At 41.9% G+C, this 24,975-nt stretch overlaps 3 protein-coding genes across 3 annotated transcripts in view; all 3 read left to right on the top strand.

Moving 5' to 3' along the window:
- Nucleotides 1-10,532, top strand: part of LOC311245231 (uncharacterized protein) — a 459,760-nt gene extending 449,228 nt beyond the window's left edge. The window contains exon 5 of the mRNA XM_084335062.1: nt 8,226-10,532. Within this exon, the coding sequence (XP_084191188.1) occupies nt 8,226-8,559 (334 nt within the window). The 3' untranslated portion in view covers nt 8,560-10,532. The remainder of the gene's footprint in view (nt 1-8,225) is intronic.
- On the top strand, nt 10,532-12,370 carry LOC311245232 (uncharacterized protein). The gene is made up of 4 exons (XM_084335063.1): nt 10,532-10,788; nt 11,163-11,300; nt 11,675-11,930; nt 12,305-12,370. The coding sequence occupies exons 2-4, from the start codon at nt 11,164-11,166 to the stop codon at nt 12,344-12,346; spliced, it is 435 nt and encodes a 144-aa protein (XP_084191189.1). The 5' UTR covers nt 10,532-10,788; nt 11,163; the 3' UTR covers nt 12,347-12,370.
- Nucleotides 12,371-17,787: 5,417 nt separating this feature from the next.
- Nucleotides 17,788-23,054, top strand: LOC311245065 (glycine cleavage system H protein, mitochondrial-like). Its single transcript, XM_084334831.1, has 5 exons — nt 17,788-17,908; nt 18,432-18,514; nt 20,524-20,587; nt 22,466-22,597; nt 22,719-23,054. The coding sequence occupies exons 1-5, from the start codon at nt 17,791-17,793 to the stop codon at nt 22,814-22,816; spliced, it is 495 nt and encodes a 164-aa protein (XP_084190957.1). The 5' UTR covers nt 17,788-17,790; the 3' UTR covers nt 22,817-23,054.
- The last annotated feature ends 1,921 nt before the right edge of the window (nt 23,055-24,975 follow it).

Raw genomic sequence — 24,975 nt, 5'->3', positions numbered from 1 at the left:
CAACTTGCTGTACTTTGCTTGCAGGTCTGCAGTCATTATTGCTGCATTATGAATACCCCCAACTTTAGCCAAGGTAACGTTATGGCTAAACCTTTAACAATAGTTAACGCTAGCTTTCGGTTAGCTGTTCAATGCTATTAATAACACAACTCCCCGTCAACACCCTCTCTCGGGAAGATGGCATTTAAGAAAGTATCTGCTGTTAAAATGAAGTGTTACACGTTCAATAACAAGCATATTATTTACCCGAACATAGCAGTAAACAAGGCATTACTCCGTTAGTCCGTTCATAGCTCGGTTCCATTCCGTTGCTCATTCCGTACCCAACTACACATTCTGCAATCTGTTAATAAAGTTTTCAACCAGACAAATGTATAGAAAGGCTTTGTTTTATTATAACATTTGTTGCAGTAAAATCATTGTCTCATTTGGTCATGCGTGGAGCGCCGGTCGGCGGGCCGGGCAGCTAACGTAGCTACGTTAAGTGTGTTCTGCTCTCGCAAACAGAACAATGGCGGCATGCCCGGAAGTAGAAAAAATTATAAACGCTTGCCGATTGGTCGGCAAGCGGGAGGTGGGTGCTAGCGGTGTGGCGTAATTGGCCGAATCGACTGTCAATCAAAATGGTTCCATTGCATTGGTTGAAAGCTCTGGTTGAGAGAATAGTATCCCGCTGCAGGCCGCAAGAATGGTTCCATTTCATTGGTTGAAAGCTCTGGTTGAGAAAATAGTATCCCTCTGCAGGCCGCAAGACGATACTGGGAGAGAGATAGTGATACCATAAACATATTTCTTGATGTTTCCTTTTTTTAAGTAAGTAAAGAGGCCTACAAATACAAACATACACATACAAATATACAGTAGTTTCATTAAAAAAAAAAAAAAAAAAAAAAAAAAATACTTATATACAAATATACAAATATCGGTATCGGTATCGGCCGATAGTGTTAGTTGAACAATCGGTATCGGTATCGGCGGCCAATTTTCATATCGGTGCATCCCTAGTGATTATTACTATGATTGAAAAGCAATTTAGACGAAGACATACAAAGAAGTAATTATCACAATTAGCGATATTTTTTTGGCTGGTAAAAAATCTGTTTGGCTGGTAAAAGAAATCAGATACTCGCCAGTTGGCTGGTAAGCCAAAAAGTTAGTTTCCTCCCCTGCCTGTATCACTGTAATACTACAACTCTGTACATACTAGGGTTGCACGGTATACCGGTATTGGTATAGTACCACGGTACTAGAGTGTTTGAAATGATACTATACTGCGTTTGGGGAAAACATTCCTTTTTTTTTTTTTTTGGCCATCGGCATTCGCGGTGAGGATCTTTGTTGATTGGCGTTGGCTAGCTGGCTTTGGCTAGAGTTGTGGTTCGCTAGCTGTGTGGGCTAACGTTGGCCGAGTTTACTCTGGCAGCGTGTGCCCGCTAGCTGGCGTTGGTCAATAAAGATCCTCACTGCAATTAGTTAGTTATCATAACCATCGGCAGTTGCAGTGGGGATCTTTGTTGATTGGCGTTGGCTGGCACATTTTGCATAGGGGGAACTCGGCTGACGTTGGCTTGTGTAGCTGGCGAGCTGTAGTTCTAGTTGGGGCTGGCTAGCTGGCGTTGATCAGTGGGGATCCTCGCTGTGATTGTCCCGCCACAGACTGAGTTTCTTCCCCTCAGCAGCTCGCCTGGTAAACGAGTCAGGTGTCCCCCTGCTCCCCCCCCCCTCTATGGCGAGCTGCTAGGGCTGGACTTCTGGACTTGAACTGTGCTGCACTGTATCCATGTCCCCTACCACTGCACTTTACTGTCTTATTGTTGTCTCACTGGTCTGTCCTGTTTTGCACTTATTTATTTATCATTATTATTATTATGTTGTTATTTGTGAAAAAAATCATGCACTGAAATGTCAAATCACGTTCCATTTGTACCTGTACAATATGGTGAATAAAGTAATCTGAATCTGAATCTGATGGTTGTGGAGGCTGACATTGCGTGCTGCAGTGGCTCCTGTTGGTGCTGTGGTCGTGCCGTTGATGCCAACGTTCGGTGGATGGGCTATGCTAGCTCTCGTGACTACAGTTCCTTATACGAGCATTAGAAAATTGTCCACAATGCTATTCGCAAGAATAGAAAATAAATTGAAAAGCCTAATAATAAGCTATACATAGCCTAAACTGCCATGCTGAAAGCTAGTAAACCTTTATGGCTTAGTCACAAACGTGATTTATACAGAGACATTTGACAATTGCCCATTAATGGTTCATACATACTGTATAAAGACAACGGAAATCTATTTTATTTTTGTTAAACGGCCTACAATATGACATAATCAGGTGTCCCAACATACAAATAATAATAATAATAATAATAATAATTAGGGATGCTCGATATTGGCTTTTTTACCGATACCGATATTCCGATATTGTCCAACTCTTAATTTCCGATACCGATATCAACCGATATCAACCGATACCGATATATGCAGGGTTTCCCCCCCCCCCCCAAAAAACTGAATAATTTCAGGTAACTAATAATTTCACTGGATATATATATAACAAATATTGTTATTGTTTTTTTACTTTTTTAAACCGATACCGATATTTTCCAATATCACATTTTACTGCCGATATCGGCAGATAATATCGGTCGGCCGATAATATCGGACATCCCTAATAATAATACATATATATATGAAACGCTGTTCATACCGTATCTCAAAGTGCATTACAATAGATGGGGAGGGGGCAAAACTGTGATTTTATGTCTGCACTTTGTGCACTATTTTACAATAATTTTTCTATTGTCTATTTAAAATGGAATCAAACCATAAACAATTGGTGGCCTGTTGGGATGTTAGATCCTAATGTGAAAAACTGATTTTATATGTCTGCACTTTATGTGCTCATTTTATGCCTGTCTTTTTTCAGTTGTGAAGCACTTTGAGCTGCAGTTTCTGTATGAAAGGTGCTATACAAATAAAGTGTATTATTATTAATGAAAACGGGGGGGTGGTCATTTAGATGGAGGGGGTGATGATCTGATTATCAATGTTGAGGTCATGTGTTTTAACAACTTTAAAATGACCTATTGACTTAAGGACCAAAACACCAGCTGCTGTCACAAATGTAACAATAAATGAATGAATGAAAACTTTATTTAACAGATTGCAGAATGGGTACAATACAGTACGGCTCAATACACACAATTGTTAAGGGGATGCAGACCAGAGAAAGACGTTTGTCTTGTTTACATCAGGGTCCCCCATTTTCAATTCATATTGACATTTATGACATACTCAACATACATGACATTTATGGCATAGGGACATACAGGTATTTAGTAATGATACATTTGTGACACATACGGTATTCAAATATACAGTACTGTTACCCATAGGTCCTGACAGAGTATACATATGATGGGGAGGGGACTGTACATTAGGAGGGGGTGGGTGGGTGGGAGAGAAATATACATACAGTGGTGAGGAGACTGTACATTTGGAGGGGGTGGGTGGGTGGGAGAGAAATATACATACGGTGGGGAGAGAATATATATACATGCGGTGGGGAGGAGACTGTGGAGGGGGTGGGGGGTTTGGACATTTACGGTGGCCAGTTTAGAATTGCAGCCTCCCGTAGGTGCTCTTTAAGAGCGGTTTTGAATGTGGGTAGGGATTCACATTCCTGTACAGCTTTCGGTAGGGCGTTCCACATTGATGTGGCATAATTGCGAAACGTGTTTAGTCCCTTGTTTGAGCCGAATCTGGGTTTAACATGATTTGTTGAGCTTCCTCTGGTGTTGTAGTCGTGGTATTCACTGACCTTTGGTAAGTATTTTGACATGTACATGGGTACCTTAGTCGTATAGTGTATCTTGTAGACCAGGCCCATTGCAAGTTGCTGTACTCTGTCGTCTACTCTAAGCCATCCTAGGTTGTCAAAGTGGGCAGGGGTGAGGTGGGTTCTAGGAGTCGGGTCAAGTAGTAGTCTGACCAGTTTGTTTTGTGATGTTTGTAATCTTGTTTTTAGCGCCTTTGAGGTGCTTTGGTACCATGAGGTGCAAGCATAGTCGTAGTACCCTTGAAATTGAATGCCATAAAAACACACACATTTGTAATAACAAAAAATAACAAACGAAATATTTCCAAGCGTCTTGAGAGCACAGACATTTTATGTGTGGTTTCCAGCAGAGTATTATTAGCTAACAATTTTATTCTATCTTTATTTATCTCGAACATTTTCAACCATAAAAACAAACACATTTGTAATAACAAAAACGAAATATTCCCAAGCTTCTTGAAACCTTAGTTAGAGGAGAGCACAGATTTACAGGTTGAAAAAAGAAAAACTCAGCTCGGAACTAGGCAGAATTTGCATATGGCTCGCCGACAACAAACTATCATTACACATGGGCAAAACAGAGTCCATTCTCTTCGGTTCAAATAACAAACTCAGCAAGACCGACGGCTTCTCAGTTACAGTGGGTGACAATATTGTCACAAGGAAAGATGAAATTACCACCTGGGTTCCATCCTAGAGGCTAATCTTTCCTGTGACAAAATGGCATCCAATGTAATAAAAAAAGTCAATCAACGAACTCGATTCTTGTACCGGATCTCCTCTCTGGTAAACAAGAATACCCTGAAGACTCTGGCAGGAGCACTCATTCAAGGGTACTACGACTATGCTTGCACCTCATGGTACCAAAGCACCTCAAAGGCACTAAAAACCAAATTACAAACATCTCAAAACAAATTAGTCAGACTACTGCTTGACCTGACTCCTAGAACCCACCTCACCCCTGCACACTTTGCCAACCTAGGATGGCTTAGAGTAGACGACAGAGTACAGCAACTTGCAATGGGCCTGGTCTACAAGATACACTACACAACCAAGGTACCCATGTACATGTCAAAATACTTCCCAAAGGTCAGTGAATACCACGATCACAACACCAGAGGGAGCTCCACAAATCATGTAAAACCCAGATTCAATTGTATGTATTGAGCTGTACTGTACTGTACCCATTCTACAATCTGTTAATAAACTTTTCAATCAATCAATCAATCAGAGGGGTCTGCAGAAATGCGGCTATGAATTGTAGAGACGCGGTGGGCGTCTCCGGCACTGCAGCAACTCTCGCGTTAATATGAACTCTCGCGTTATTGGTCGGCGCGCGTGCCTGCGGATATAAATTGATTTCCATTCTCGCGGTCTCGCGTTGTTCAGTTCTCAATCTCAGTCTCACACAGGTAAGTTTTACCGTGTAAAGCTGTTAAAATTGAACATTTAGCAGAAAGTATACACAGTTTATGTCGCTCAAATCTGAGTGAGCATACATTTCATTGCAGGTTAGGTATTCTGAAGTCTCTGGTGAGTGTTATGTCTTGTTAGTACTTTAGCAGGAGCGCTAGCAGCAGAATTCGAGGAAGAGTAGCATTTTGCAGAACAACGGCATCCACACGTGGCGTTTGGTAGATAAGATAATAATCTAATCAAATCGCACAAGATGGTGTCAGTAGTCGGCTCACAACTAACCTGGTTCCCAGTTTTATCTCTGAGATAAAGCCTGGTAAATAACTACTGCCGAAAGTGTCTATGTACCCGGTAGAATTTCCTCCGAACGGACCAAACTTTTCCCCGGGGGGTGGGTGAGTCTTAGCTCTTCCTTCTGGCTCCTCGTAGAATATGTCTAGGCCGAGCTACGTTTCTGTTTAATATGCTATGCAATGTTGTGAGCGTGTTGTTGCTGTAATAAACCCTTTGATTGAGCAAACGAATGCATTTGTTATCGTTGGGTACAAAAAACACCTAACCTCAAAAGAATTGCAACAAAAGGTTTTTCCAATGGATTCTTGTAAATAACATACTAAGGCCCCGTTTAGACGAGCGTTTTGTGAACAGAAACCGCAAAAGTCATCTTGCGGTTTCACTTTTAATTTTACGTTTAGACGAGCGTTTTGGAGTGGAATTCTCCGTGCAGACGACGCTGTAACGACGGAGACCCGCTGTCACACGATTGGCGCATATGTCACATGACGTGCTGTGAAGACCCGCCCTACTCTGCCTCTGATTTGCAGACTGTGGATGGGGAATGTGATTGCACCAAAGCAGAGTCACTCACAGACAGTGGGTCCACTCACGCCGCGGGACAGATTCTTGTGTATTTAACCCTTTCACTGCCACACGACAGCCGGTTGTGTGATAGTAAAGGGGTAACCTTCTGTCGTGTGGCAGTGAAAGGGTTAAAAGTACTGCCAATGTAGCCTTCAGGTGATCTCCGTTGATATAAGTCAGACATACTTGCTTTGTTTACGTCTCGGCTACTGGCACATACCTGCTACCTGTGACGTAAGCAGTACGCGCGACCAGAGCCGTGACAAACCTTTCGTCATCGTTTTATCAGATTTATACGTTTTAACAGTTTAGACGAGAGCGCAAAGCTTTTGCGTTTCTAGGAATTCCACCCTGGAAGGTAGTCTCACTTTTTTGCGGTTTCACCCCGTAAAAACGCCGTTTCCGTATAAACGAAAGGCACATCCGAAAAAATATTTTTGCGGATTCACCTGCTAGCGTTTCCGTCTAAACGGGGCCTAAAAGTCTACTAAAATCGAACCTTGCTTAAGTGGTAATTTTCAAGATGGCGGCCGCCAATACACCATTCACTGTACAGTTGAATAGGGTAAAATAATTAACTAACAGATATCACCATGAAACTTCCCAAGTTGAGACAGTCTACAGCAGGGATCGGCAATAGGCGGCCCGCGGGCCGAAATTGGCCCGCCAGCAATAATTTCTGGCCCGTCAGTTTATTTTGAGAATATGATATTTATTTTATTTTAATCTTTTTTTTTATTATTATTATATTTATATTATATTAATATTATATATATATATTCTTTTTATTATATGCATACTTTATGTTTTATCCATGTTGAGAGTGAATAACAGGTGAGTGCAATGTACTGTGCTATAGGCTTGCTTAAAGTGAGGTGGACAGCGCTGGTGCTGAAATGGGAAACACGCAAGTCCATGAAATAAAAACACCAGTTCAGTAAATCATTAAAAGCTTTATCTTTACTCGAGTCATGACTGACGGCACCACACATGCATGTGAACAGTAATGCAATAAAAAACAATGGAAAAACAATGCAATTAACTTTAAAGAAAAATAGTGCTTGAAGAAGCTCCTGAAATGACGGCGCAGCGCTATAGGTATTTTAATTAAATGAAAAATACAATTTGGCATTAAACAGTAATGCAATTAAACATCTTTAGGTAGCTTCTTGCAAAGAGGAAATACCAACTCAGGCGCCAGAAGAGGAAACTACGACTTCCAAGACACAAACAAAACGAGGAGTCATATTTAAAATACAGGTTTATCGCAAAACGTGTCTCTTGCGTGTTCACATGGCAACACGAGGCTGATTGATTGATTGATTGATTGATTGAAAACTTTATTAACCGATTGCAGAATGGGTTCAATGAAGCAAGCAACTGTGTTCAAGTTGGGTGGACATAGGTGGGCATTCAACGCGAGTGGACATTTGACATATTTCAAACATTAGCATGGATTGAGGAGGAAGCAGAAACAATAATAAGCCCAGGTCTGCCTGCATTATGGTGAGTTGTACATTCGATGTATAATACACCCGCTGTGGTGCTTCAAATCAAATGCACCCTACTGATCTGTTGATGTGTTATAATAATAATAATAATAATAATAATAATAAAACATTCGATGTATAATACACCCGCCGTCGGTGCTTCAAATCAAATGCACCCTTACTGATCTGTTCATGTGTTATACTAATAATAATACATTCGATTTATAATGTGAGCACCTGCATTAAAATCAAATGACTGATCTGTTCATGTGTTATGCACTGTGTGAGAGGCACTTTATAATAGAAAAAAGACAGTGGAAACATGTATATGTCGTTTATTTTGACAGAGTTAAACATTTTTCATTATCATTGGCCCGCCACACAATGGCTTGGGGAAAATTTGGCCCGTGGGCAAACCTAATTGCCGACCCCTGGTCTACAGTCTGTCTTAAATGTGTTTATCAACTATTAAGGCCTTAATTTGTCTTAAAATGTCTTAAATCCATCTGTCAGAGGTCTTAAAAAATGCCATAGACAGGAAAGATAAAATGCCATGGCATCTTATGTTTCATTATGAAATCTGGGGAACGGGAGATAAAGTCTGACTTTTTATTCACCAGAATGGGGTGTTTCTTCACGAGAATGTGGTCCGCGGTGAGAAAGGCATTCGAAAAGGTGGTGAAGGCTGCAGGGGCCGGAGAGATGGATCCACAGGCTGTGGATCCTGTGGATGAGCAGGCTGTGGATCCTGTGGATGAGCAGGCTGTGGATCCTGTGGATGAGCAGGCTGTGGATCCTGTGGATGAGCAGGCTGTGGATCCTGTGGATGAGCAGGCTGTGGATGAGCCTGTGCAGGCTCCACCACCACGCAGGTCGGCGAGGATTGCCGGTCCACCCAGGTATTTTATTGTTGGTGATGTGGCTGACTTGGAATATTTGGCATACAGGCATTAAAGCCTTCTGTCTCCAACGGATTTCCGTCAATTTGATTCGCAGTCTGACGGAATTGGCTACCTGGTATAATATGATTTGTAGATGCATACAGATTGAAACAAAATTGAGCCAATCGGAGGCGCCAAATATCACGAAAAAGGGATTTTTGTAAATGTGTTTATCAACTATTAAGGCCTTAATTTGTCTTAAAATGTCTTAAATCCATCTGTCAGAGGTCTTAAAAAATGCCATAGACAGGAAAGATAAAATGCCATGGTATCTTATGTTTCATTATGAAATCTGGGGAACGGGAGATAAAGTCTGACTTTTTATTCACCAGAATGGGGGCTCTGTGGGCTCTGTTGTGGAGGATCCTGCCTGATCCTGATCCGGAAGTGGAGGAACCGGATTCTGATCCGGAAGTGGAGGAAGTGGAGGAAGTACCACGCAGGTCGGCGAGGCTTGCCCCTTCAGAAAGGTATTTTATTGTTGGTGATGTGGCTGACTTGGAATATTTGGCATACAGGCATTAAAGCCTTCTGTCTCCAACGGATTTCCGTCAATTTGATTCGCAGTCTGACGGAATTGGCTACCTGGTATAATATGATTTGTAGATGCATACAGATTGAAACAAAATTGAGCCAATCGGAGGCGCCAAATATCACGAAAAAGGGATTTTTGTAAATGTGTTTATCAACTATTAAGGCCTTAATTTGTCTTAAAATGTCTTAAATCCATCTGTCAGAGGTCTTAAAAAATGCCATAGACAGGAAAGATAAAATGCCATGGTATCTTATGTTTCATTATGAAATCTGGGGAACGGGAGATAAAGTCTGACTTTTTATTCACCAGAATGGGGTGTTTCCTCTCAAAGATGTGGTCCGAGATAAGGAAGGCTGCAGGCTGCAGGGGCCGGACCGGTGGCTCCACAGGCTGCACAGGCTGCAGGGGCCGGAGCGGTGGCTCCACAGGCTGCACAGGCTGCAGGGGCCGGAGCGGTGGCTCCACAGGCTGCACAGTATACTGCTGCACTACCACGCAGGTCGGCGAGGATTGCCGGTCCACCCAGGTATTTTATTGTTGGTGATGTGGCTGACTTGGAATATTTGGCATACAGGCATTAAAGCCTTCTGTCTCCAACGGATTTCCGTCAATTTGATTCGCAGTCTGACGGAATTGGCTACCTGGTATAATATGATTTGTAGATGCATACAGATTGAAACAAAATTGAGCCAATCGGAGGCGCCAAATATCACGAAAAAGGGATTTTTGTAAATGTGTTTATCAACTATTAAGGCCTTAATTTGTCTTAAAATGTCTTAAATCCATCTGTCAGAGGTCTTAAAAAATGCCATAGACAGGAAAGATAAAATGCCATGGTATCTTATGTTTCATTATGAAATCTGGGGAACGGGAGATAAAGTCTGACTTTTTATTCACCAGAATGGGGGCTCTGTGGGCTCTGTTGTGGAGGATCCTGCCTGATCCTGATCCGGAAGTGGAGGAACCGGATTCTGATCCGGAAGTGGAGGAAGTGGAGGAAGTACCACGCAGGTCGGCGAGGCTTGCCCCTTCAGAAAGGTATTTTATTGTTGGTGATGTGGCTGACTTGGAATATTTGGCATACAGGCATTAAAGCCTTCTGTCTCCAACGGATTTCCGTCAATTTGATTCGCAGTCTGACGGAATTGGCTACCTGGTATAATATGATTTGTAGATGCATACAGATTGAAACAAAATTGAGCCAATCGGAGGCGCCAAATATCACGAAAAAGGGATTTTTGTAAATGTGTTTATCAACTATTAAGGCCTTAATTTGTCTTAAAATGTCTTAAATCCATCTGTCAGAGGTCTTAAAAAATGCCATAGACAGGAAAGATAAAATGCCATGGTATCTTATGTTTCATTATGAAATCTGGGGAACGGGAGATAAAGTCTGACTTTTTATTCACCAGAATGGGGTGTTTCCTCTCAAAGATGTGGTCCGAGATAAGGAAGGCTGCAGGCTGCAGGGGCCGGACCGGTGGCTCCACAGGCTGCACAGGCTGCAGGGGCCGGAGCGGTGGCTCCACAGGCTGCACAGGCTGCAGGGGCCGGAGCGGTGGCTCCACAGGCTGCACAGGCTGCAGGGGCCGGAGCGGTGGCTCCACAGGCTGCACAGGCTGCAGGGGCCGGAGCGGTGGCTCCACAGGCTGCACAGTATACTGCTGCACTACCACGCAGGTCGGCGAGGATTGCCGGTCCACCCAGGTATTTTATTGTTGGTGATGTGGCTGACTTGGAATATTTGGCATACAGGCATTAAAGCCTTCTGTCTCCAACGGATTTCCGTCAATTTGATTCGCAGTCTGACGGAATTGGCTACCTGGTATAATATGATTTGTAGATGCATACAGATTGAAACAAAATTGAGCCAATCGGAGGCGCCAAATATCACGAAAAAGGGATTTTTGTAAATGTGTTTATCAACTATTAAGGCCTTAATTTGTCTTAAAATGTCTTAAATCCATCTGTCAGAGGTCTTAAAAAATGCCATAGACAGGAAAGATAAAATGCCATGGTATCTTATGTTTCATTATGAAATCTGGGGAACGGGAGATAAAGTCTGACTTTTTATTCACCAGAATGGGGGCTCTGTGGGCTCTGTTGTGGAGGATCCTGCCTGATCCTGATCCGGAAGTGGAGGAACCGGATTCTGATCCGGAAGTGGAGGAAGTGGAGGAAGTACCACGCAGGTCGGCGAGGCTTGCCCCTTCAGAAAGGTATTTTATTGTTGGTGATGTGGCTGACTTGGAATATTTGGCATACAGGCATTAAAGCCTTCTGTCTCCAACGGATTTCCGTCAATTTGATTCGCAGTCTGACGGAATTGGCTACCTGGTATAATATGATTTGTAGATGCATACAGATTGAAACAAAATTGAGCCAATCGGAGGCGCCAAATATCACGAAAAAGGGATTTTTGTAAATGTGTTTATCAACTATTAAGGCCTTAATTTGTCTTAAAATGTCTTAAATCCATCTGTCAGAGGTCTTAAAAAATGCCATAGACAGGAAAGATAAAATGCCATGGTATCTTATGTTTCATTATGAAATCTGGGGAACGGGAGATAAAGTCTGACTTTTTATTCACCAGAATGGGGTGTTTCCTCTCAAAGATGTGGTCCGAGATAAGGAAGGCTGCAGGCTGCAGGGGCCGGACCGGTGGCTCCACAGGCTGCACAGGCTGCAGGGGCCGGAGCGGTGGCTCCACAGGCTGCACAGGCTGCAGGGGCCGGAGCGGTGGCTCCACAGGCTGCACAGGCTGCAGGGGCCGGAGCGGTGGCTCCACAGGCTGCACAGTATACTGCTGCACTACCACGCAGGTCGGCGAGGATTGCCGGTCCACCCAGGTATTTTATTGTTGGTGATGTGGCTGACTTGGAATATTTGGCATACAGGCATTAAAGCCTTCTGTCTCCAACGGATTTCCGTCAATTTGATTCGCAGTCTGACGGAATTGGCTACCTGGTATAATATGATTTGTAGATGCATACAGATTGAAACAAAATTGAGCCAATCGGAGGCGCCAAATATCACGAAAAAGGGATTTTTGTAAATGTGTTTATCAACTATTAAGGCCTTAATTTGTCTTAAAATGTCTTAAATCCATCTGTCAGAGGTCTTAAAAAATGCCATAGACAGGAAAGATAAAATGCCATGGTATCTTATGTTTCATTATGAAATCTGGGGAACGGGAGATAAAGTCTGACTTTTTATTCACCAGAATGGGGGCTCTGTGGGCTCTGTTGTGGAGGATCCTGCCTGATCCTGATCCGGAAGTGGAGGAACCGGATTCTGATCCGGAAGTGGAGGAAGTGGAGGAAGTACCACGCAGGTCGGCGAGGCTTGCCCCTTCAGAAAGGTATTTTATTGTTGGTGATGTGGCTGACTTGGAATATTTGGCATACAGGCATTAAAGCCTTCTGTCTCCAACGGATTTCCGTCAATTTGATTCGCAGTCTGACGGAATTGGCTACCTGGTATAATATGATTTGTAGATGCATACAGATTGAAACAAAATTGAGCCAATCGGAGGCGCCAAATATCACGAAAAAGGGATTTTTGTAAATGTGTTTATCAACTATTAAGGCCTTAATTTGTCTTAAAATGTCTTAAATCCATCTGTCAGAGGTCTTAAAAAATGCCATAGACAGGAAAGATAAAATGCCATGGCATCAATATGTTTCATTATGAAATCTGGGGAACGGGAGATAAAGTCTGACTTTTTATTCACCAGAATGGGGTGTTTCTTCACGAGAATGTGGTCCGCGGTGAGAAAGGCGTTCGAAAAGGTGGTGAAGGCTGCAGGGGCCGGAGAGATGGATCCACAGGCTGTGGATCCTGTGGAAAACCTGGGGAGTCTGTCATCCTATTTAACCCTTGGTGTCTTCAGGGCTGGTTGCCTGAGTAGGACCATCTTGAATTTTGAACTTTCTACACACTTTGACACGAGTCCAGTGCTTATAAAACTGTGTGCTGTGCTTGTTGCAGAGGAGGAAGAAGAACTTGAACTTGAAGACTCTCCCGCGGCTCGTCCCACTCCAACGTTAGTCGCCTACTTCTCCCTTTCAACATAAATCATGTGGTTTCTTATTTTTGCTCATTTAACCCAAAATCTTCTGGTTTCTTTGCAGACCGGAGCCAAGCGCCACAAATGATAAGACAAGATAACTATTTGACCCACAGGCATTCTTTGAATGCAGTCTGCAGTGTTCTGTTGATGCATGCGTGAGTTCAGTTCCCCACAGGTGTTTTTAATGCATAACTGCTTTGTTTAATTTTCTCTTTAAATTGTGTGCGATCACTGCCCGGGTGATGGGGATTGGGCAATCCACTATTGAATTAGATTAGATAGATTAGATTGTATTTTATTGTACTTTATTGTCATTATATTTGCATAAATCAACTTTCTTTAATGAATATAACTCATCAGTTTTTAATCGGTTTAAACAAAATGAATAGACTCATAAAGAAAATATATAAACTTTTTTTTCTTTTCTTTTTTATTAAAAATGAACGTTTTTGCCTGTGGTAACAATTAAAAAAAATTTATAAAAAAATTGTGATGTTTCATTAAGATCTTGATGTGTTGTGGAAAACTATGTGGGATTAGATCGTTCTTGGAAATTGTATTTCAACTCTAGTTTGAATGTCGATGTTCATGCAGTACATTTACTAATCACTGCCCAGATTATATTTGGTAGACTTTTTTTATGTCCTTTTTTGCTGTAATTAAAGCAACCATTTTTGTGGATTTTATTTTATTTCATTTTATTTGACATTTAAAGGGGAACTATCTTACTATTTCTTTCACTATTTGGGCAATTTTACACAATTCCTGTGAGTATGGAACATATTTGTAAGTTATAATAGTTTTTATTCATTTTGTATTTCTAATACAGTACTGTAGAGCAGCATTTTCTGCCCTTCAAGATTCCAAGCTGTTTTTGGCTGGGCTCCGCCCATACTCGCAATGCGCTTTGAGTGACTGACCCACAGTCTGCGCTGCAATGCACTGGCAGATACCTTTTGATGGAGAGGGACTAATTAATTTCGCTGCGGGGGGGCATAATCCCACGGTACAATGCATTGGTAACTTGTTTCAAATGACAATATATACCCCTGTGAATAATATAATATTGCACGGATCAGAATACGTGTGGGAGCGTGCGCTATGATATTTTGCAACAGGTTGACGGTGATACAAGCGAGTACTGTAATACGAGAGAGGGAGAGCCTCCTCCCAGTCCCATTACCTTCCCACCCGTTTTATATAGTTCTCTATTAGCTTGCGGTCTGCACTAAATAATGGTTGAGCGTGAGTGGTGGAACTAAACCACAGAATGGGTGGAGGTACGCATATCATTATGCAAATAATTCTGCTTCCATCACAGGGGACCAAAATTCAGAATGGCTTGGTTCAGTGGGGGAGGATCTTCGCTCCTCTGAACTGGAGGACTGCGCCAAAATGAGAATTTGAGACATAGACAGTGTTGTACACAAAAGTGTTGTACACAGTGTTGTGGGGTTGCTGGTGTGGGACTGGATAGTACTGAGGATAATGGTACTGGGGGGGAGGTGGAACTGGCTGTGCGGGAGGTAGGAGTGTCCTGAGGCCTTCGAACATCATACCTACAAGTCTTTCAGTGGACCTTGTATTTTGCTCCATTATTCTTGTAATAAGGTTCTCCTCCTGTACATCTCGCTGTTGTTCTCGCTGGTCTCTGCGTTCCTGTTGCTGCTCCGCCCACTGGTGCTCCCTGACCTGCATTTCCTCCATCATTAATTTTTGTTCTGCGGACCAGGTCTGTAGAGTTTTCTGGTACCCAGATTTGGCTTTGGGTGTCTTCTTTCCTATACAAAGCATTGTTTTTACTCAGTTGGCAGTACATTCTTATATATTACAGTGTATAATCTATCTAATCCTAGGTTAGTACTTAACTAGGTTAGAAAAATACTAATCCTATGGTTTTAAATTAAGCAAGCTGCTGTGATCAAGGTAAGCAGCACAGTAATTCCATTTCTTTCCACCCACGCACACACACCATTTGTTCAAAATGATTAAAACATACTTATAGGCAGAGTGTTGGTAGCATCAGGAACACTCGCAGCATCACCAAGATCTCCATCATCTCCAGCCAGGGATGAACCAGGTCTCTCCACATCCGTTTGGTCCGAGTCTTCCACACTCACCGAACTAACGTTATGTACATCATCTGAAACACAAGGAGTGGATCTTTTTGTATCCGGGCTGGCTCTCCATCTCCCAAAACTCAAGATACATAGCTAGCTATTTATCTCGCTCACACACACACACACACGTTGGAAGTGAGTAGTAGTACTAGCTAGTAGGCTATGATGACAATAGCTGTAACACTAGCTAGGCTAGTTGCAGTGGTGGTAGTAGTAACATTAGATGCTCTAAAGTACTAGCTAGTAGCCTTCAACCATTGTAAACATGCAACGTAGTGTTACGCTTTTATGCCAAAATTAACAGGGGCAACGTTAAGCAAGCACAAAGTATTGTCCGGTTGTGGGTTGCTAACGTTACAACGGCAAAAGACGTCAACAAGATGCTAGTAGTAGTCGGAAATATTAGTGGCTAATGTTAGCTAGCTAGCTAATATAGATGCAAACAGACAAGGGTTGGCTAACCTGACTCGTAGTTCGCCGTCTCCGTCTCCCCTTCTTCCCCGAAGTCACAGTCTACACCGTGTTCGTCTGCGGTGGCCATTGGTCTTCCTCCCATCACCCGGTCCATCTCATCAAAAAAAGGCCAGTTGGAGGGGTCGGAACCACTGGTTTTATTTTTGGCTTTCGCCTTGTTATATTCTTGCTTGAGCTGTTTCCATTTATTTTGGACCTGATGGACGTCCCTGTTCACATAGCCGACCTCGTTCAGTTTGGCTGAAACCGTCCTTAGTAATTCCGCATTCTTATACTTCCTCCCATCTGAACGTTCTATAATTCTTAAGTCCTCCATAGCAGTTATTAAATAAATAGTTTCAGCCCTCGACCATCGCTTGCTCCTGTCCGCCATCTTGTATGTAACTTGTGTGTAGCCTATGGCGGGATTGCGCGATCATGCGCAGAAAGACCGGGGGGAACTAATTCCGAAAAATGCGTGAAAAGCTGGGTACATGGAGAGAAAAAGCTTTAATTCGGAATGATAAACGGAATAAACCGGCCACTTACATCGGAATGGATTTTATTTCGGAATGGCCATTTTCATTCGGAATTAAGTATTTTCAGATGTTTACATGATAACTTTAAATAGGATTTAACGTTAATTCCGAATGAAAAGGGGAATAAACTGTCCATGTAAACGCAGCCAGTGTTGTACACAAAAAGGATGCTACACAAAAAAGTCATGTGTACATTTTGTAAATAAAATAAAAGGGGTTTCACTTGAAATGTATAATTTGTCCTCCAATCTTCCCTGGGTAAGATATTTATATAATGTAGCCTAAAAGTGCTGAAACATGAATCACACTCAGAAATCCTGTGAGGCTTGAGTTGTTGCAGGAAGACAACAGTGGAAGCGTGAGAAAGTTTGTTTTGATTGATTGATTGATTGAAAACTTTATTAACAGATTGCAGAATGGGTACAGTACAGCTCAATACATACAATTGTTAAGGGGATGCAGACCAGAGAAAGACTTTCGTCTTGTGACAACCTAGGATGGGTGGGGGACACTGCACAAGCAAAACTGTACATTGGAATATTGACAAAACCATACTTGGTCATTTACTGTACATTGGAGGGGGTTGTGTTAGGACATTTACAGGGGCCAGTTTCGAATTGCAGTCTCCCGTAGGTGTTCTTTGAAAGTGGGTAGTGATTCACATTCCTTTACAGCTTTGGGTAGGGCGTTCCACATTGATGTGGCATAATTGCGAAACGTGTTTAGTCCCTTGTTTGAGCCGAATCTGGGTTTAACATGATTTGTGGAGCTCCCTCTGGTGCTGTGGTCATGGTATTCATCACTGGTCTTTGGGAAGTATTTTGACATGTACATGGGTACCTTGGTCGTGTAGTGTATCTTGTAGACCAGGCCCATTGCAAGTTGCTGTACTCTGTCGTCTACTCTAAGCCATCCTAGGTTGTCAAAGTGGGCAGGGGTGAGGTGGGTTCTAGGAGTAAGGTCAAGCAGTTGGATGTTGCGTTGGAATATAGTTAGATTGATTGAAATTTGTATTAACAGATTGCAGAATGGGTACTATACAATACCTACAGCTCAATACACATAATTGTTAAGGGGATGCAGACCAGAGAGACTTTCGTCTTGTTTACATCAGGGTCCCCCATTTTCAATTCATCATATCCATACCAGCTGTAATGTGGGAACACTGACACAAAACATGTTGGCAAACTATCAGAAAAGCATACAGTGTCTTTTTACGTATGAAGCACAATCTCAGGGGGCTCATACAGAACCAAGCATTTCACTGCAATGTACATTATATGTGACAAATAAAACAACTTGAACTTGTGTTGTTGGCCATTCCACTCGAATGTAGACACTGTCCATGCATGTTGAGACTAGAGACCATTGAATAAAGTGTATCTCTAATATCTGTCAACAAGACCTAGCAGTAGTTACATAATATTACAACATGAACTGATCCTAAACCGGGGGCGGGGACTATGCTGTGACACACTCTTCATGCGACTCTTGTTGTAGTCGTTGCCAACACTACGCGACAGAAATGGCTGCGTGCGGTATGCTGCGCTGTTTGCCTCTCTTCCGCGCCGCTCCTCTGCGACTAGTGTCTCCTGCTGCGTGTCTCCGGCGGAGCCTCGCCACGACCACCCGGCTGGCAGCAGGTATCTAACCCTCAACCTCGTTGCGTTGATGTTGATGCATTTACAGTAGCATGATATTATTATAAGTTAGCGTGGAGCCGGCTAACTAGCTAGCTAACAACAAGGACGTCCTGCAGGCTGCAACACCCCATCGCCACCCACCCCCTCCCCTCCTAGTGTACAGTCTCCTCCCCATCATATGCATATATTCTCTGTTAGGATCTATGGGTAACAGTACTGTATATTTGCATATCGTATATGTCACAAATGTAACATTACTATATACCTGTATGTCATGTATGTCCCTATGCCATAAATGTCATGATGTCATGTATGTTGTGTACATGTCATAATTTAAATGTCACTGAATTGAAAATGGGGGACCCTGATGTAAACAAGACAAACGTCTTTCTCTGGTCTGCATCCCCTTATTGTACCCATTCTGCAATCTGTTAAATAAAGTTTTCATTCATTCATTCATTCATTCATTCATTGTGTTACTAGTGTCCTGTGTCTCTAAAGCTGTTGTCCTGCTGTTCTGCAGCACTCAGATTCACAGACAAGCACGAATGGATCCGAGTAGAAGAGGACGGCGAGGGAACAGTCGGCATCAGCAACTTTGCACAAGTAAATAAATAATAATAATACTATTTATTATAATTATATAATCCTTTTTACATATCCCTTACCTACTCTTACTAGTTACGCTGCTGGCCAGTATGACTTACTACCACCATAGTGTCTTCATTACCTGCATATTAATACTACAACTCTACATACATATGATTAGCACTATTTACTCAGTAGTACTCATTTATATATTTTATACCCAGTTTAATCACCTGTACATTTTATATTACTACTTCACTTTACTGTTACATTTGCACTCTGGTTGGATGCCAGACTTCTTTTTGTTGCTCTCACCGTCTTCAACTTCCCTTCACTATCACTACAATCATAGTAATCATATATTCTTAATGACCTACCTCGACTAGTCTACCCATATACTCCGTATGATAGCATGTACAACAGTGCTGTACACACCGCATATATACATTATATATTTATATTTATCACATATATACATATCCATACCTGAGGCTGTGCATATAATCCTCCTATATACCTACTTATACACCTGCATTATAACCCATATAACTGTATGATGGCATGTACAATACTGCTGTATATACCGTATAATATATATTTATTTATTTATTTATTTATTTATTCATTCTTACCATATATATATATATATATATATATTTACATTTAGTCATTTAGCTGACGCTTTTATCCAAAGCGACTTACAAGTTCTATATATATATCCACCTGTCTGCATATTTACATTTACATTTAGTCATTTAGCTGACGCTTTTATCCAAAGCGACTTACAAGTTCTGTACGACAAGTCATCAGGAAGGGCACAACGCTATCAGCTGAGCAACAATGTTCATCAAAGTGTTGAGTGCTACAGTGTAGGTTAGTTTATTAGGACAAGTGCATGACAGTACGGTTAGTTAGGGTTAGATTTTTTTTTTTTATATATATATATATATATATATATTTTTTTTTTTAATTCAGATAATGGTTGAAGAAGTGCGTCTTTAGTCGACGGCGAAAGATTGGACGTGATTCGGCTGTCCTAACTGGGGTGGGTAGTTCATTCCACCATTGTGGGGCAAGGACTGAGAATAGGCGACTTCTCTTTGATGACCCTCCCGGAGCTTGGATAGGAGTAGGTCTGAGGCGGCCAGAAGATGCAGAGCGTAGGGGTCTTGAGGGTGTGTAGTTAGAGACCATTGACCGGAGGTAGGCGGGAGCGGTTCCCTTTGCCGCACGGTATGCTAGGTCGAGGGCCTTGAAGCGGATTCGTGCAGCAATGGGGAGCCAGTGCAGGTCCCTAAGAAGTGGGGTGACATGGGCCGACTTCGGTAGGTTTGAGATCAGGCGGGCCGCTGCGTTCTGAATGAGTTGAAGAGGCTTAGTGGCTTATAACCCTTGTTACATAGATGGTAGATAGTTACTAATCTAATCAAATTTAAACCCCAAGATACTATATCTATATATATCCCTTACCTACTATTACTAGTTATGCTGCTGCCTGCTGGCCAGTATGACTTACTACCATAGTGTCTTACTGTCTTTATACCTGTATCACTGTACATATTAATACTACCAGTAGTACGTTTTACTACCATAGTGTCTTTATACCTGAAGGATGTGCCTTCCTCAGACACCACACTGTGCTGTAATGACAGTACATTTGAATGTAAACTAATAATAATAAAGATAGTAAAACCCCAGCTTACAGACACTCATTCTAATTATTTATTTTCCAGCGCCTCTTTCTTGGCTTGTGTTGTGCACACCATGTTGGTTGCTGTAGCAACGCACCAAATTATAAATGATTGATTCCCTTCCTTGCCTGTCTACGCCACACCCAAGAGTAATACAGTACATGCATAACACAGTGTTCCTGACTCCAGCTAATGGAGGCCTTATGTAAGTTTGTATGTTTGTGTAGTAGTCTGTCCTCCAACATGGCTGCCTGTAACAGCAACCATTGTTTTGTACATGGCAATGGAAGAGACAACGGTTGCTATGTGATAACTGCATTGATGTCTGCTTTGCAGGAGGCTCTGGGAGATGTAGTTTACTGTGGACTGCCAGAGGTAGGCACACAGCTGTCTAAGCAAGGTAAGAGTGGCAGGTGAGGATCATTTTATTCAGTTGGCCAGAAAGTCCTCTCACAATGCAGAAGGAAACAGGATGACCATTTGGGTACAAAGCTTGTCTAACAAAAACCAGACAAATCTATATTAAGTAATATATGATACAATATATGGCTACATGGAAGTAAACGTAGTAAAACTAAATATCAAAATAAAGCACAACAGTCACTAGAGCTGAATAAATACAGGATGTATACAGTTCGTAAGGAGATATCTGTTGTAAAATACAGTATCTACAGTTCACTATGAGATATTATCTGTTGTAAAATACAGTATCTACACTTCATTATGAGATATTATCTGTTGTAAAATACAGTATCTACAGTTCACTATGAGATATTATCTGTTGTAAAATACAGTATAAGGGCAACCGAACAACAAAAAGATGCCAGTGAGGGAATATGGTACGAAGCTCTTTCCAATGCGTGGTGCTTGTTGATAGTAAATGATGTCTTCTCGTTGAGTGCATTTAAAAGTTTTATTTTTTCTTGCAGAGTGGAAAAAGCAAAGCATAACATAAACTCGGTGTTTAAACTGTAACCTAAAACAAATGACTAGTGTTGCAAAATAAACCTGAAATATAACTCAAAACAACTGACAACAAACAAAACACGCACGGTTGAAAAACTGTGTGGCTTCCCTGTGACTGTTCCCCAATTCCCTCCCGCTGCGCACCTGTGACACACATACAAATAGGCTGTGCCCGAGATCATCTGAGCCCCGCCTCCTATGCCCACTGCCCAGCTAATTAGTCAATAATCTCAAGACACCTTCACAATAACACAGCACCTTCATACAATAAAGCAACCACGGTAAAATCATCAAATTGGCTACAACATATAGGACTACAGTTCATTATTCTGTTGTAAAATACAGGACTACAGTTCACAATGAGATATTATCTGTTGTAAAATACAGGATATCTACACTTCATTATGAGATATTATCTGTTGTAAAATACTGTATCTACAGTTCACAATGAGATATTATCTGTTGTAAAATACAGGACTACAGTTCATTATGAGATATTATCTGTTGTAAAATACAGGACTACAGTTCATTATGAGATATTATCTGTTGTAAAATACAGGACTACAGTTCATTATGAGATATTATCTGTTGTAAAATACAGGACTACAGTTCATTATGAGATATTTGTTGTAAAATACAGGATATCTACAGTTCATTATGAGATATCTGTTGTAAAATACAGAATGTCTACTGTTCATTATGATAATTATCTGTTGTAAAATACAGTATCTACACTTCATTATGAGATATTATCTGTTGTAAAATACAGGACTATAGTTCATTATGAGATATTATCTGTTGTAAAATACAATATCTACAGTTCATTATGAGATATCTATTGTAAAATACATTATATCTACTGTTCATTATGAGATATTATCTGTTGTAAAATACAGGACTACAGGGTTCCCGCGGGGGGAAGAATTGTAGGCCTTGAAAAAGGTCTTAAATATAAATGCATTGTATCATGCATTGTAGAAGGCCGATAGAGAGGCCGAAACATGTTGGTGTTTTTTAATGGTTCTAATATGAACTACCGGTAAGCTATTTATTAAAGCCTTTTTTATATACAAGAAGAGTGCCTGGAACTTCCTTATTTTTATTCAACTGACTTCCCTCATCCAAGAGCACCTTCAAAAAGACACAGGATTCACACCACAAAGATGCTGCAGCCCTCCTTCTTGTTCTAGTTTGTATCAGGAAGTTACTTTACTTCTATGTTGTGAAAACCTCTCTGTCACTGCAAATCAAGTCCCCCCCCCCCCCAACAAGGACTTCCTTCATAGTAACATTCCTCCTGACTCCTCCTCAGATGAGCTCGGGGCTCTGGAGAGTGTGAAGGCAGCCAGTGAGCTGTACTCTCCTCTGACCGGAGAGGTCCGAGAGGTCAACCTGCTGCTGGCAGACAACCCCGGCCTGATCAACAAGTCCTGCTACAAAGACGGTTTGTCCCCCCACTCAAAACCTGGAGACACACGCCTTCTATATATTAACCGAACATGCTGAAGGTTCTTCATCCGTGATGAAACCTGACAACTTTCTTTCCTCTCTCGTCTGACCGATAGGCTGGCTGGTGAAGATGACCATCGCCGACCCCTCCGAGCTGGATGTGCTGATGGACGAGGCATCCTACGAGAGGTACATCCGCTCAATCGAGGACTAACCCCCGTCGCTCCCCGTGCACTTCATCCTCTCCTCCTGTTCTTCGTCACCGCGGGCAGGACGTGCAGAGGATGTGCCTTTTTAGTGTCCACGACGTCCAGGACACCACCCGGAGGACACCAGGAGCGCTGCACCCAGGAGCTCCTGAGCTCAGAACCGCTGTGAATGTTAATGACTTCTGAGGTGACTGAACGCCCACTGGCAGACCAGGAAGATAATAATGCTTGATTTCTGAAAGGCCTCGGGGTCGGGGGGGGGGGGGGGGGGGGGGGGTTGTTGGTCACAGTAGATGAAATAGTGAGACTGTCTGCTAGAGCTGGGAAACTGTGAAAACAACAGACGCACTTTGGTTTCCATGTTAAATGTGGGTCTGCACTGCGTGTACCTATTCTTACCCGTCTACAGTATGGAGATGGGACCTGTACCGTAGAAGAATAAACCTTTCCTCACACTGTATATTGCTTTGTGACTTTTTCTCCTGCACCCTAGAGAGGTTTGCATTCTGCAGGTCAGAGTCTGAGCCTGCAGGTGGGGCGAGGGGGGGGGGGGGGGGGGGGGGGGACTCTGATGTAGAGTTACTCTGTTCATACAGTTACTCAACAACAGCTGTTTTTGTGCTAAACGGGCCATGTCTTCGAATGTTGCAGCAAAGATTCTCTGCATTATACCTGGTATAGCTTGGTGGAAGTATCTTTAATGCTGTACTTAAGTAACATTCCCAGGTACTTGTACTTCACATGAGTATTTTAGGGTACTTACTTTAGGGTACTACATAGTTTTACTCCACTACATTTCAGAGCAAATGTTGTACTTTTTTACTCTTACACTACAATTATCTGAACCCATTAGTTACTTGTTACTTTGAAGAAAAATATTTAGCATACAAGACATGGCAAATGTAGATGAAGATGATGTACTTAAAAGATTTAAGCCAGCCAACTTCTAGAGGACATAATCAGAGCCAGTATAACTGGACCACATACCACTTCAACATGACCCTGTATGTCATAAATGTCTTGATGAATTGAAAATGGAGGACCCTGATGTAAACGAGATGAAAGTCTTTTTCTCGTCTGCATCCTTTTGGCAGTTTGTATTGAGTCGTACTGTATTGTACCCATTCTGCAATCTGTTAATACAGTTTTCAATCAATCAAACCTTTAGAGGTCAATTGATCAAGACTGAACTGCTCCAGGGGCGCTGCACTGTCTGCAGGTGACCCTGACCTCTGATGAAATGCATATGTGTGGAGGACTGTAACTAGGAGGGATATGAGGACTCTTCTTAGCATTTTTCATTATAAAAAAGTTACTGTACTTACAGTACATTTCATTCACAGCCTTTGCTGCCCTGTCAGGGGCGCCTGGTGGTACTAAATCCAGATTGAACTCTGACATTGGACATAGGAGATTTTACCCGATCCATAGATGTATGACTTGGCCCCATAATAAGGTCATTTATAGGCCTGATATTATATATATGGCAAAATGCAGTACTGTATCTACAAAAAAAAACTAAATCTCCCCTTTATTAATTAGCTTAGATTGTCTCGTCAATATTAGCATGGTGTTATTCAACATCAAAGATGAAAGAAAAAATAATAATTTATATTCTCCTTTGGTTCATTATTTACTCCAGCATAGTAACATACACTGTCTGACACTGGGAATACATTCCCTGAGGTCCTAGATATCAATTACCTGCAAGTGGCCGGTTAGCTCAGTTGGTTAGAGCGTCGTGCTAATAACGCGAAGGTCGCGGGTTCGATACCCGTACCAGCCAACAATTTTAGGCGTCACGTGGTGTATTAGTTAATAAACTGTCGCCTCGCAGTTAGAAGGTCCTGGGTTCGATTGGAGTTTGCATGTTCTCCCCTCTCAATAAGATAAATCCATAATAGACCACCGCAACACTTTCTGATGATTCTGAATTCATGGGAGAGAGCGGGCCAGAAAATGAATAATGTGCAAGACATACAGAGAAATTAAATTACGTTTCCCCCTTCCCACGGTGTATATATATATATAAAAAAAAGTAACATATAGGACACTATAAACATAAGTAACTTATGGGACACGATGTACACTATACTATTAAGTGGTTGGAGCTACGGCTGTTGGTGGGGTGCGGGGAGACATGATCCAATATACTTGTAATAAT

Source organism: Notolepis coatsorum, assembly GCF_963971535.1.
Source record: "Notolepis coatsorum genome assembly, chromosome: 18".
In the NCBI taxonomy this organism is placed as follows: domain Eukaryota; kingdom Metazoa; phylum Chordata; class Actinopteri; order Aulopiformes; family Paralepididae; genus Notolepis; species Notolepis coatsorum.
The sequence above is the reverse complement of the archived record's forward strand: the minus strand, read 5'-3'. Positions and strand labels throughout refer to the sequence as shown.

Coding starts and splice junctions, on each gene's coding strand:
- LOC311245232 (XM_084335063.1), top strand. CDS start 11,164: ATGGGGGCTCTGTGGGCTCTGTTGTGGAGGATCCTGCCTGATCCTGAT. Junction 11,301..11,674: donor AGGCTTGCCCCTTCAGAAAG/GTATTTTATTGT, acceptor TTTATTCACCAG/AATGGGGTGTTTCCTCTCAA. Junction 11,931..12,304: donor AGGATTGCCGGTCCACCCAG/GTATTTTATTGT, acceptor TTTATTCACCAG/AATGGGGGCTCTGTGGGCTC.
- LOC311245065 (XM_084334831.1), top strand. CDS start 17,791: ATGGCTGCGTGCGGTATGCTGCGCTGTTTGCCTCTCTTCCGCGCCGCT. Junction 17,909..18,431: donor GACCACCCGGCTGGCAGCAG/GTATCTAACCCT, acceptor GCTGTTCTGCAG/CACTCAGATTCACAGACAAG. Junction 18,515..20,523: donor GCATCAGCAACTTTGCACAA/GTAAATAAATAA, acceptor TCTGCTTTGCAG/GAGGCTCTGGGAGATGTAGT.